The sequence below is a fragment of the Phocoena sinus genome, chromosome 7, assembly GCF_008692025.1.
Source record: "Phocoena sinus isolate mPhoSin1 chromosome 7, mPhoSin1.pri, whole genome shotgun sequence".
NCBI classification, from domain to species: Eukaryota; Metazoa; Chordata; class Mammalia; order Artiodactyla; family Phocoenidae; genus Phocoena; species Phocoena sinus.
The window spans coordinates 98165545-98178384 of NC_045769.1; the positions used below are offsets into that span (position 1 = coordinate 98165545).

The window sequence follows — 12840 nt, forward strand, 5'->3', positions numbered from 1 at the left end:
TTTTGGAGATTAATCCTTTGTCAGTTGCTTCATTTACAAATATTTTCTCCCATTCTGAGGGTTGTCTTTTCATCTTGTTTATGGTTTCCTTTGCTGTGCAAAAGCTTTTAAGTTTCATTAGGTCCCATTTGTTTATTTTTGTTTTTATTTGCATTTCTCTAGGAGGTGGGTCCAAAAGGATCTTGCTGTGATTTATGTCATAGAGTGTTCTGCCTATGTTTTCCTCTAAGAGTTTGATAGTGTCTGGCCTTACATTTAGGTCTTTAATTCACTTTGAGTTTATTTTTGTGTATGGTTGTAGGGAGTGTTCTAATTCCATTCTTTTACATGTAGCTGTCCAGGTTTCCCAGCACCACTTATTGAAGAGGCTGTCTTTTATCCATTGTATATGCTTGGCTCTTTTATCAAAGATAAGGTGACCATATGTGCGAGGGATTATCTCTGGGCTTTCTATCCTGTTCCATTGATCTATATTTCTGTTTTTGTGCCAGCACCATACTGTCTTGATCACTATAGCTTTGTAGCATAGTTTGACGTCTGGGAGACTGATGCCTCCAGCTCTGTTTTTCTTTCTCGAGATTGCTGTGGCTATTCGGGGTCTTTTGTGTTTCATACAGTTTTTTTTTTTTGCGGTACGCAGGCCCCTCACTGTTGTGGCCTCTCCCAGTGCGGAGCACAGGCTCCGGATGCGCAGGCTCAGCAGCCATGGCTCACGGGCCTAGCCGCTCCGCGGCATGTGGGATCTTCCCAGACCGGGGCACGAACCCGTGTCCCCCGCATCAGCAGGTGGACTCTCAACCACTGCGCCACCAGGGAAGCCCCATACAGATTTTTTGGAAATTTTTTGTTCTCGTTCTGTGAAAAATGCCATTGGTAGTTTGATAGGGATTGCATTGAATCTGTAGATGGCTTTGGGAAGTATAATCATTTTCACAATGTTGATTCTTCCAATCCAAATACATGGTATATCTTTCCATCTGTTTGTATCATCTTTAATTTCTTTCATCACTGTCTTATAGCTTTCTGCATACAGGTCTTTTGTCTCCTTAGGTAGGTTGATTACTAGGTATTTTATTCTTTTTGTTGCAATGGTAAATGGGAGTGTTTCCTTAATTTCTGTTTCAGATTTTTCATCATTAGTGTATAGGAATGCAAGAGATTTCTGTGCATTAATTTTGTATCCTGCTACTTTACCAAATTCATTGATTAGTTCTAGTAGTTTTCCGGTAGCTTCTTTAGGATTCTCTGTGTATAGTGTCATGTCATCTGCAAACGCGGACAGCTTTACTTCTTTTCCGATTTGGATTCCTTTTATTTCTTTTTCTTCTCTAATTGCTGTAGCTAAATATTCCAAAACTTGTTGAATAATAGTGGTGAGAGTGGGCAACCTTGTCTTGTTCCTGATCTTAGTGGAAATGGTTTCAGTTTTTCACCATTGAGAATGATGTTGGCTGTGGCTTTGTCATATATGGGCTTTATTATGTTGAGTAAGTTCCCTCTATGCCTACTTTCTGGAGGGTTTTTATCATAAATGGGTGTTGAATTTTGTCAAAAGCTTTTTCTGCATCTATTGAGATTATCACATGGTTTTTATCCTTCAGTTTGTTAATATGTTTTATCATATTGATTGATGTGCATATATTGAAGAATCCTTGCATACCTGGGATAAACCCCAGTTGATCATGGTGTGTGATCCTTTTAATGTGCTATTGGATTCTGTTTGCTGGTATTTTGTTGAGTAGTTTTGCATCTATGTTCATCAGTGATATTGGCCTGTTGTTTTCTTTCTTTGTTACATCTTTGTCTGGTTTTGTTATCAGGGTGATGGTGGCCTCATAGAATGTGTTTGGGAGAGTTCATCCCTCTGCTATATTTTGGAAGAGTTTGAGAAGGATAGGTGTTAAGCTCTTCTCTAAATGTTTGATAGAATTCACCTGTAAAACCATCTGGTCCTGGGCTTTTGTTGGTTGGAAGATTTTTAATCACAGTCTCAATTTCAGTGCTTGTGATTGGTCTGTTTATATTTTGTATTTTTCCTGGTTCAGTCTTGGAAGGTTGTGTTTTTCTAAGAATTTGTCCCTTTCTTCCAGGTTGTCCATTTTATTGGTATATAGTTACTTGTAGTAATCTCTCATGATCCTTTGTATTTCTGCAGTGTCAGTTGTTACTCCTCCTTTTTCATTCTAATTCTGTTGATTTGAGTCTTCTCCCTTTTTGCTTGATGAGTCTAGCTAATGGTTTATCAATTTTGTTTATCTTCTCAAAAAACCAGCTTTTAGTTTTATTGATCTTTCCTATCGTTTCCTTCTTTCTTTTTCATTTATTTCCAATCTCATCTTTGTGATTTCCTTCCTTCTGCTAAATTTGGGAGTTTTTGTTCTTCTTTCTCTAATTGCATTAAGTGTACGTTTAGGTTGTTTATTTGAGATGTTTTTTGAGGTAGGATTGTATTGCTATAAACTTCTGACTTAGAACTGCTTTTGCTGCATCCCATAGGTTTTGGGGCGTCGTGTCTCCATTGTCATTTGTTTCTAGGTAGTTTTTGATTTCCTCTTTGTTTTCTTCAGTGATCCCTTGGTTATTTAGTAGTGTATTGTTTATTTTCCATGTGTTTTTATTTTTTTACAGATTCTTTCCTGTAATTGACATCTAGTCTCATAGTGTGTGGTTGGAAAAGTTACTTGGTATGACTTCAGTTTTCTTAAATTTACCAAGGCTTGATTTGTGACCCAATATATAACTCATCCTGGAGAATATTCCATGACCACTTGAGAAGAAAGTGTATTCTGTTGTTTTTGGATGGAATGTCCTATAAATATCAGTTAAGTCCATCTTGTTTAATGTATCATTTAAAGCTCGTTTTTCCTTATTTATTTTCATTTTGGATGATCTGTCCATGGGTGAAAGTGGGGTGTTAAAGTCCCCTACTCTGATTGTGTTACTGTCAATTGCCCCTTTTATGGCTGCTAGGATTTGCCCTATGTATTGAGGTGCTCCTATTTTGGGTGCATAAATATTTACCATTGTTATATCTTCTTCTTGGATTGATCCCTTGATCATTATGTAGTGTCCTTCTTTGTCTCTTGTGACATTCTTTATTTTAAAGTCTATTTTGTCTGATATGAGAATTGCTACTCCAGCTTTCTTTTGATTTCCATTTGCATGGAATATCTTTTTCCATCCCCTCACTTGCAGGCTGTATGTGTCCCTGGTCTGAAGTGGGTCTCTTATAGGCAGCATGTATACAGGTCTTGATTTTGTTTCCATTCAACCAGTCTGTGTCTTTGGTTGGAGCATTTAATCCATTTACATTTAAGGTATTTATCGATATGTATGTTCCTGATACCATTTTCTTAATTGTTTTGGGTTTGTTATTGTAGAGCTTTTCCTTCTCTTTTGTTTCCTGCCTAGAGAAGTTCCTTTAGCATTTCTTGTAAAGCTGGTTTGGTGTTGCTGAATTCTCTTAACTTTTGCTTGTCTGTAAAGGTTTTGATTTCTCCGTCAAATCTGAATGAGATCCTTGGTGGGTAGAGTAATCTTGGTTGTAGGTTTTTCCCTTTCATCACTTAAATATGTCCTGCTACTTCCTTCTGGCTTGCAGAGCTTCTGCTGAAAGATCAGCTGTTAACCTTATGGAGATTCCCTGGTATGTTATTTGTTGCTTTTCCCTTGCTGCTTTTAATATTTTGTCTTTGTATTTTGTTGTTGATAGTTTGATTAATATGTGTCTTGGCGTGTTTCTCATTGGATTTATCCTATATGGGACTCTCTGCCCTTCCTGGACTTGATTGACTATTTCCTTTCCCATATTAGGGAAGTCTTCAACTATAATCTCTTCAAATATTTTCTCAGACCCTTTCTTTTTTTCTTCTTCTTCTGCAACCCCTGTAATTTGAATGTTGTTGCATTTAATGTTGTCCCAGAGGTCTCTGAGACTGTCCTCAATTCTTTTCATTCTTTTTTCTTTATTCTGCTCTGCCGTAGTTATTTCCATTATTTTATCTTCCAGGTCACTTATCTGTTCTTCTGCCTTAGTTATTCTGCTATTGATTCCTTCTAGAGAATTTTATATTTCATTTATTGTGTTGTTCATCATCGTTTGTTTGCTGTTTAGTTCTTCTAGGTCCTTGTTAAATGCTTCTTGAATTTTCTCCATTCTATTTCCAAGATTTTGAATCATCTTTACTAACATTACTCTGAGTTCTTTTTAGGTAGACTGCCAATTTCCTCTTCATTTGTTTGGTCTGGTGTGTTTTTACCTTGCTCCTTAATCTGCTGTGTATTTCTCCATTTTCTCATTTTGCTTAACTTAATGTGTTTGGGGTCTCCTTTTCGCAGGCTGCAGATTCATAGTTCCTGTTGTTTTTGGTGTCTGCCCACAGTGGCTAAGGTTGGTTCAGTGGGTTGTGTTAAGTTTCTTGGTGGAGGGGACTAGTGCCTGTGTTCTGGTGGATGAGGCTGGATCTTGTCTTTCTCGTGGGCAGGACTGCATCCGGTTTTGTGTTTGGGGACGTCTGTGACCTTATTATGATTTTAGGCAGCCTCTCTGCTAATGGGTGGGGTTGTGTTCCTGTTTTGCTAGTTGTTTGGCATAGGGTGTCTAGCACTGTAGCTTACTAGTCATTGAGTGGAGCTGGGTCTTAGTGTTGAGGTGGAGATCTCTGGGAGAGCTTTCGGCATTTGATATTACTTGGAGCCGGGAGGTCTCTGGTGGACCAGTGTCCTGAACTCGGTTCCCCCACCTCAGAGGCACAGGCCTGACACCCGGCCGGAGCACCACGACCCTGTCAGCCACATGGTTCAGAAGAAAAGGGAGAAAGAAAGAAAGAGAGAGAGAGAGAGGGAGAGAGAGAGAGAGGGAGGGATGGAGGGAGGGAGGGAAGGTGGGAGGGAAGAAGAAGGAACAGAAAATAGTTATTAAAATAAAAAATTTAAAGATATATTATTAAAAATTTAAAAAGTTAATAAGAAAAAGAAAGAAGAGAGCAGCCAGACCTAAAAACAAATCCAGCAATAATAACAAGCACTAAAAACTATACAGAAACAAACAAACAAAAAAAAAAACGGACAGACAGAACCCTAGGACAAATTGTAAAAGCAAAGCTATACAGACGACATCACAGAAAGAAGCATACACATACACACTCAGGAAAAGAGAAAAAGGAAAAATATATATATTAAAAAAAAGGAATAGAGCAACCAAATTGATAAACAAATCTACCAATGATAATAAGCTTTAAATACTAAACTAAGATAACCATAAAACCAGAAACAAATTAGATGCAGAAAGCAAACCCCAAGTCTATAGTTGCTCCTAAAGTCCACCTCCTCAATTTTGGGATGATTCGTTGTCTGTTCATGTATTCCACAGGTGCAGGGTACATCAAGTTGATTGTGGAGCTTTAATCCGCTTCTTCTGAGGCTGCTGGGAGAGATTTCCCTTTCTCTTCTTTGTTCACACAGCTCCTGGGGTTCAGCTTTGGATTTGGCCCCGCCTCTGCGTGTAGGTCGCCTGAGGGCGTCTGTTCTTCGCTCAGACAGGAGGGGGTTAAAGGAGCCGCTGATTCAGGGGCTCTGGCTCTCTCAGGCTGGGCGGAGAGAGGGGTGTGGATGTGGGACGGGACTGCGGCGGCAGAGGCCAGTGTGACGTTGCACCAGCCTGAGGTGCGCCGTGCGTTCTCCCGGGGAAGTTGTTGCTGGATCCCGGGACCCTGGCAGTGGCGGGCTGCACAGGCCACAGTGAGGGGAGGTGTGGAGAGTGACCTGTGCTTGCACACAGGCTTCTTGGTGGCTGCAGAAGCAGCCTTAGCGTGTCATGTCTGTCTGTGGTGTCCGTGCTGATAGCTGCGACTCGAGCCTGTCTCTGGAGCTCATGTAGGCGGTGCTCTGAATCCCCTCTCCTCGCACACCCCGAAACAATGGTCTCTTGCCTCTTTGGCGGCTCCAGACTGTTTCTCAGACTGCCTACCGGCTAGCCGTGCCTCACTAGCCCCTTTCATGCTGTGTTCACGCCGCCAACCCCAGTCCTCTCCCTGCGCTCCGACCGAAGCCCGAGCCTCAGCCCCGCCCGCCCCGGCCGGTGAGCAGACAAGCCTCTCGGGCTGGTGAGTGCCGGTCGCACCGATCCTCTGTGCGGGAATCTCTGCGCTCTGCCCTCTGCACCCCTGTGGCTGCACTCTCCGGCTCCGAAGTTCCCCACCCACAGTCTCCGCCCGCGAAGGGGCTTCCTAGTGTGTGGAAACCTTTCCTCCTTCACAGCTCCCTCCCACTGGTGCAGGTCCCGTCCCTATTCTTCTGTCTCTGTTTATTCTTTTTTCTTTTGCCCTACCCAGGTACGTGGGGAGTTTTTTGCCTTTTGGGAGGTCTGAGGTCTTCTGCCAGTGTTCAGTAGGTGTCCTGTAGGAGTTGTTCCACTTGTAGATGTATTTTGATGTATTTGTGGGGAGGAAGGTGATCTCCATGTCTTACTCCTCCGCCATCTTGAAGGTCCCTCCCTAGGTGCTATTTTTTAAAAGCTTGCTTTACAGTCCCAAGTTAGTGTTTAATTACAGTGATCCCACATCTTGAAAGAGAAGTAGAAGGACCTCTTTATTTCAAAATTGTGTTGGTAACTCTGCCGATTTCAAGTTTCTTACCATGGAAATGAAAGTCTGCTGAGTGAACAAACCTTAAAGAATCAAAGCTGTGAAAATACAGTCATAACCTGGATATTTGTCCCAGCCTGAGGATCTGCCCATTAAACTTGTTGAGCCTGAATCTGGGCTGAACTTACACCTGCTGCAGAAGTGAACACACCTGTACATTTCATGTGGACTTGCCCAAACCTGATTCCATAAAGAGCTATCACCTGCCTAGTCAGTTGCACATTCTTATAGAGAAATGGAAACTAATCTTGAAATCTGTAGGAAACAGATTAACACCTGTTTGTCTGTACAGATTAACATGGGTCAAGTTTCTATGTAGTCTCCAGTGTTTTATATATCTATATATACACATGTATACTTATATATGTGTACATATACGTTGACGTTTTTACTTCATATCTTATTTTCAAAAAATAAGTTAAATAATTTCAGGACTTCCAAAGTACTTTTGTGAACACAGTTTGAAAACCTGGGTTTTTTTTTTCCCACTTACGCTATTCTTTTCTCAGTAGATTTTTTAAGTGCTTAAAGGTTAAGAATCATATTTTTCGTGCTTCTGTATTTGCAGATGATCTTAGTTTAATGGTAAATATAAAGAAGCCTCTCACCGTTGATAATCCAGTTTAGCCCACATGGTTGCCAACCAGCTGTTTTTAATACAAAGATTTCTGAAGCATTGTGGTTAGAATTAAAAAGTGTGATGGAATGATGTCACCTGATTCTGCGGCACGGTATCTTGATGTATGTACAAAAGTGGATGAAATTTTATTTTCATGTGATAGGCTCTTGACATTTCTTTTTCCCTTGAAAACAAGAGCCGATCGTGAGGCTCAAATTAATACTTCTCAACTTCCAAAGAGCTGCCAGAGACAAGGTTGAGTGAGGAACCTCCAGCAAGCAGGGAGGGAAGGCAAGATAACATTTTACGTCTGCCTCAAGGCTATAGTACAAATCCTGGAGTGTTAGAAAGGGGACTATAGGGCCCTTAAGAGCCATGTTATTAGTGAGCCAAAGGAACTAAATGGTTTCAGCTTAGAATTCTGAAATCGTTATCATTTCAATATTTTGTGATATTTTCTTTTCCCTTAATTGAATGGTTGCATGTCCAGTGACTTTGATGATCTTATTATAGGAGCTAAGCTGTTCACAAGTCAAGGTATCAAGGTTGACTTATTTTTCCCCAGTTTAGAGCACAGCTGAATTTCATGCTGCATATAAAAATGGATTAACCACATGACTCCACCTACCGTTTTTATGGGCTCGGTCACTTCTCCAACAGGGCAGAGGACATGTGCATTCCGTGGTGGTGACTCAATGACTTGTCCCACCAAGATTCATTAAAATTATCTACTGTGTTTACTAATATAAGCCCCACTCAGAATTTGTTTAGCAAAACCTTCTCTACCTCAGCCCCGGAAAGAATGCAGAAAGAGTAGGGAGGTTCCAAACTTCTCAACCTTAAACTCTTGCTTATTTTTCAGTGGAGATTATTGAAAACAACAATTCTTTCTTGCTTCAGGAAAAACTGTCAGAGGAAGAGAGAAAACACAAGGAAGCTTTGGAAGACCGTCACATGGTGGTAGATGAGGATTCAAGGAGTGAAGGCAGCAGTGCAGATGAGGGGAAAGAAAAGACCAAATTGCTGTTAGAAAGATTGAAGGCTCTAGAGGTAAGAAATGGAACCATTTTTACACGTTTACGGAAAAATAACCGTGTTCTGCTTCTTGTATTGGCCCCACTTTTGAGTAAATATAAATCTTCCTTTCTTAGTTCTCCCAGACTAATAGGATCTAGTGGCTCCCATTGGGATGCCTTTGTCAATGATGAGCACAGGGTTAAAGTTTGTGACCCTGAAAGAGTCTTGGCCTAGTGAGTATGATTGTACTGCCTTAAAAAAGTGCATAGATCAGTAATTCATTTCACTTTCAGTTTGACCCTCAAACTGGATCAGTTTCCCTAAAATTGCAAGTTCCTTGAGGGAAGGGCTATGTGATATTTCGCTTAGTTTCCCAATGCCTAATGATCAAATAAGTGAACGAATAAGCAAAATATTGAATACTACGTGAGGGCAATTGTAAGAAAAATAATTTTAAGCAGTAGAGCTATTTCTTCAAAAAACAAAAAAGCTCATGCAGAAGTGCACCATGTAAGACATAAAAATAGAGGTGAAGCTGAGCTAAGGGGTGCTTTAAGGAGGGTTTTCAACCACTGTAGTCCTCTAAAACAGTTGAAAACTCTGGTCTATTACTTAGTGGCATTTGACATCACTTAGAGTGTTAATTCCTGAATACTTATAGCAGTCCTCAAAGAGCATTTCAGTTATTAGTTCACATGCTGAAAGATCTAGCAAAGATGCCTTTTTCCATGAGTTGGCTTACCTACTTGCAATAAATGTTCTGTTTGCATATAGAACTGGGACGTAATCATTTTTAAGCAAGGACTATGGTAAGCCCACCTTTTCTTAAACTAGGCACAAGGGACCATCAGCCAGTATCTAAAAATGTAGTTCTTCCGTAGTCTCTATAGAATCCTGAAACTTCCTGCAGTAATGTGAAGAAATAAGAGCTCGAGAGATCTTGTTTTCTGCAGTTGGTTTCTGCAATCCTGACCCTAACCCTAACCTACCACCTTGTCTGTAGGTGCATGCCATTTTCACTTAATTTCCTCAGCAATACTGAAGCAAAATAAATAAGAGTATGCACTTTGGAGTTGAATCTCAGTTCAATTCTTTCCTAGTTTTGAAACCTTAGGCAAATTAATTAGGCTCTCTGTGTGTCTGTTTCCTCAAATGCAAAACTGGGGATGATAATAGTAACTTTCCTTCCAGAGGAGTATCGAGGGTTAAGTGAGTTAATGTTTGTGCAGCAGTGCCTGGCGTATGGTCTTTTCTATCCTCCTACTCCAAGGCTCCTGCCTTTCCTTACATGATTTTCCCCCCATTTATCTGAATGCAATGATTAATATAAGAAGTATGAATGAAAAACTTCAGCTGCTCTACACAGGAGTGACTTAAGTGCGTTATGTCACATATGAGGCAGAAGAGAGGTCAACTGAGGGAACCGCTGATGGTTCCTTTTCTGCAAAGGGCCAGTAATCACCCCTGTTTCCCCAAAGGTTCTCACACTTTTATCATTTTTAATATAATCACCACGAAGAGTGGGAAAGCCTTCTCGAGGGAAACCGAGGTGGTTGTCTGAGAGTTTTGAGAACTCATGGCTTTGTCTTGAGGTTGAATTAACCGGATTTAATAGTAGGAAGGAGTTGTTATTACAATTCGTTTCCCTAGAACCGTAAACTTAAATTGTTAGTTTTGTTGATGATTGCGGTACACATTGCTTTTAGTTCATCTAATTGTCAGTGAGACGACTTTGTGAAGGACATTTTATATAATCAAGCTAAAAGTATTTTAAAAATACCTTTGGCACCAAATGTTTCTTAAACCCTCACTGAGTAAATGAGAAGCACCATTTTTTTTTTTCCTTTCACAGAGATCTTTACACTTCAGGCAACAACTCTCGCCTCCAGCATCATTTGGATGCAATAGATGATATCTCTAAATGCCATGAAGCCCGGCAATTTTAATTTACAAACATATTTTATTTCCTAAAGTAATGTCCTCTAGTCACAGTGTCATATCTTGTTCTGTAAAATTCTTTGCTCAATAGTAAATGAACTCTCTCTTTGCTCCCAAATCTCACTATTGTCTACTTAAACAGATAATAAAAAGAAATCTATCACATATAGACATACCCCACATACACACACACTCATGCATCATCTGATTTTCATATGAATTTCATTTTACTTTATTTGATTTTTTTTAATTTACTATTTGTGTTTGTATAGAATCCTTTGCATAAGTTAGCAATTACTGTGAGAAGATAGAGGGCTGCTTTTGACAGATCGTAATCACAGCTGGTCACAGACCCCCTACATAGATTTATACACTTTAACAAAATGCTCTTTTGCAAGATTGCAGGTGAATTAACCATAATGCTTCAAAATTATTTTGAAATTTGAATGTCATACAGCCAGATTTTAGAAAAACAAAACTATTTTCCATCCGTGTATTTTTGAAACAACATATTTGTGTACCTTAATCGCTTGGCCCCTGGTGTGGTAGGAGCAGAGAGGGATGGTTGTCAGGGGGATGGAAAACAGATTCCCTGAATTCCTGCTCCACAAACAGGTCCCAAGAAGGTGCAGAAAAGAAGCGACACAAATTTACTTTTAATATTATGTTCTTGATGAATATCACTGTGTTATTCAAAACCAGCCTAGGGAGGAATGGATTGGGAGTTTGAGATTAGCAGTTGCAAACTATTAAATATAGAATGGATAAACAACAAGGTCCTACTGTATAGCACAGAGAACTGTATTCAGTATCCTGTGATAAACCATAATGGAAAATAATATGAAAAAGAATGTGCGTTTTTATATATGTGTAACTGAATCACTTTGCCGTACAGAAATTAACACAACACTGTAAATCAGTTGTACGTGAATAAAATAAATTTTATTTTTTTAATATCTTTATTGGAGTATAATTGCTTTACAATGTTGTGTTAGTTTCTGTAGTACAACAAAGTGAATCAGCTATACATATACATATATCCCCATATCCCCTCCCTCTTGAGGCTCCCTCCCACCCTCCCTATCTCACCCCTCTAGGTGGTCACAAAGCACGGAGCTCATCTCCCTGTGCTATGCGGCTGCTTCCCACTACCTGTCGGTTTTACATTTGGTAGTGTATATATGTCCATGCCACTCTCACTTCGTCCCAGCTTACCCTTCCTCCACTGTGTGCTCGAGTCCGTTCTCTACGTCTGCATTTTTATTCCCGCCCTGCCACTGGGTTCATCAGTACCGTTTTTTAGATTCCATATGTGTGTTAGCATGTGGTATTTGTTTTTCTCTTTCTGACTTACTTCACTCTATATGACAGACTCTAGGTCCATCCACCTCATTACAAATAATTCAATTTCGTTCCTTTTATGACTGAGTAATATTCCATTGTATATATGTGCACCATCTTCTTTATCCATTCATCTGTCGATGTACATTTAGGTTGTTTCCATGTCCTAGAAATTGTAAATAGTGCTTCAGTGAACATTGTGGTATATGCATCTTTTTTATTTATGGTTTTCTCAAGGTATATGCCCAGTAGTGGGATTGTTCTATTTTTAGTTTTTTAAGGAACCTCCATACTGTTCTCCATAGTGGGTGTACCAATTTACACTATAACCAACAGTGCAGGAGGGTTCCCTTTTCTCCACACCCTCTCCGGCATTTATTGTTTGTAGATTTTTTGATGATGCCCATTCTGACCAGTGTGAGGGGATACCTCATTGTAGTTTTGATTTGCATTTCTCTAATGATTAGTGATGTTGAGCATTCTTTCATGTGTTTGCTGGAAATCTATATATCTTCTTTGGAGAAATGTCTCTTTAGGTCTTCCGCCCATTTTTGGATTGTGTTGTTTGTTTTTTGATATTGAGCTACATGAGCTGCTTGTATATTTTGGAGATAAATCCTTTGTCAGTTGCTTCATTTGCAAATATATTCTCCCATTCTAAGGGTCGTCTTTTCATCTTGTTTATGGTTTCCTTTGCTGTGCAAAAGCTTTTAAGTTTCATTAGGTCCCATTTGTTTACTTTTGTTTTTATTTGCATTTCTCTAGGAGGTGGGTCCAAAAGGATCTTGCTGTGATTTATGTCATAGAGTGTTCTGCCTATGTTTTCCTCTAAGAGTTTGATAGTGTCTGGCCTTACATTTAGGTCTTTAATCCATTTTGAGTTTATTTTGGTGTATGGTGTTAGGGAGTGTTCTAATTTCAGTCTTTTACATGTGGCTGTCCAGTTTTCCCAGCACCACTTATTGAAGAGGCTGTCTTTTCTCCACTGTATATTCTTGCCTCCACTATCAAAGATAAGGTGACCATATGTACGTGGGTTTATCTCTGGGCTTTCTATCCTGTTCCATTGATCTATATTTCTGTTTTTGTGCCAGTACCATACTGTCTTTATTACTGTTGCTTTGTAGTATAGTCTGAAGTCAGGGAGCCTGATTCCTCCAGCTCTGTTTTTCTTTCTCAAGATTGCTTTGGCTATTTGGGGTCTTTTGTGTTTCCATACAAATTGTGAAATTTTTTGTTTTAGTTCTGTGAAAAATGCCATTGCTAATTTGATAGGGATTG

General features: G+C 39.7%; 1 protein-coding gene across 8 annotated transcripts in view; it reads left to right on the forward strand.

The window, feature by feature from the left end:
• Nucleotides 1–12840, forward strand: part of NCKAP5 (NCK associated protein 5) — a 992075-nt gene that overhangs the window by 692083 nt on the left and 287152 nt on the right. For 7 of the 8 annotated variants that reach the window (XM_032638276.1, XM_032638275.1, XM_032638280.1 and 4 more), the window contains one exon: nucleotides 8164–8313. The exons of the other annotated variant lie outside the window; for it this stretch is intronic. In XM_032638276.1, coding sequence (XP_032494167.1) covers nucleotides 8164–8313 — 150 coding nt within the window. The remainder of the gene's footprint in view (nucleotides 1–8163; nucleotides 8314–12840) is intronic. 8 annotated transcript variants of the gene reach the window in all.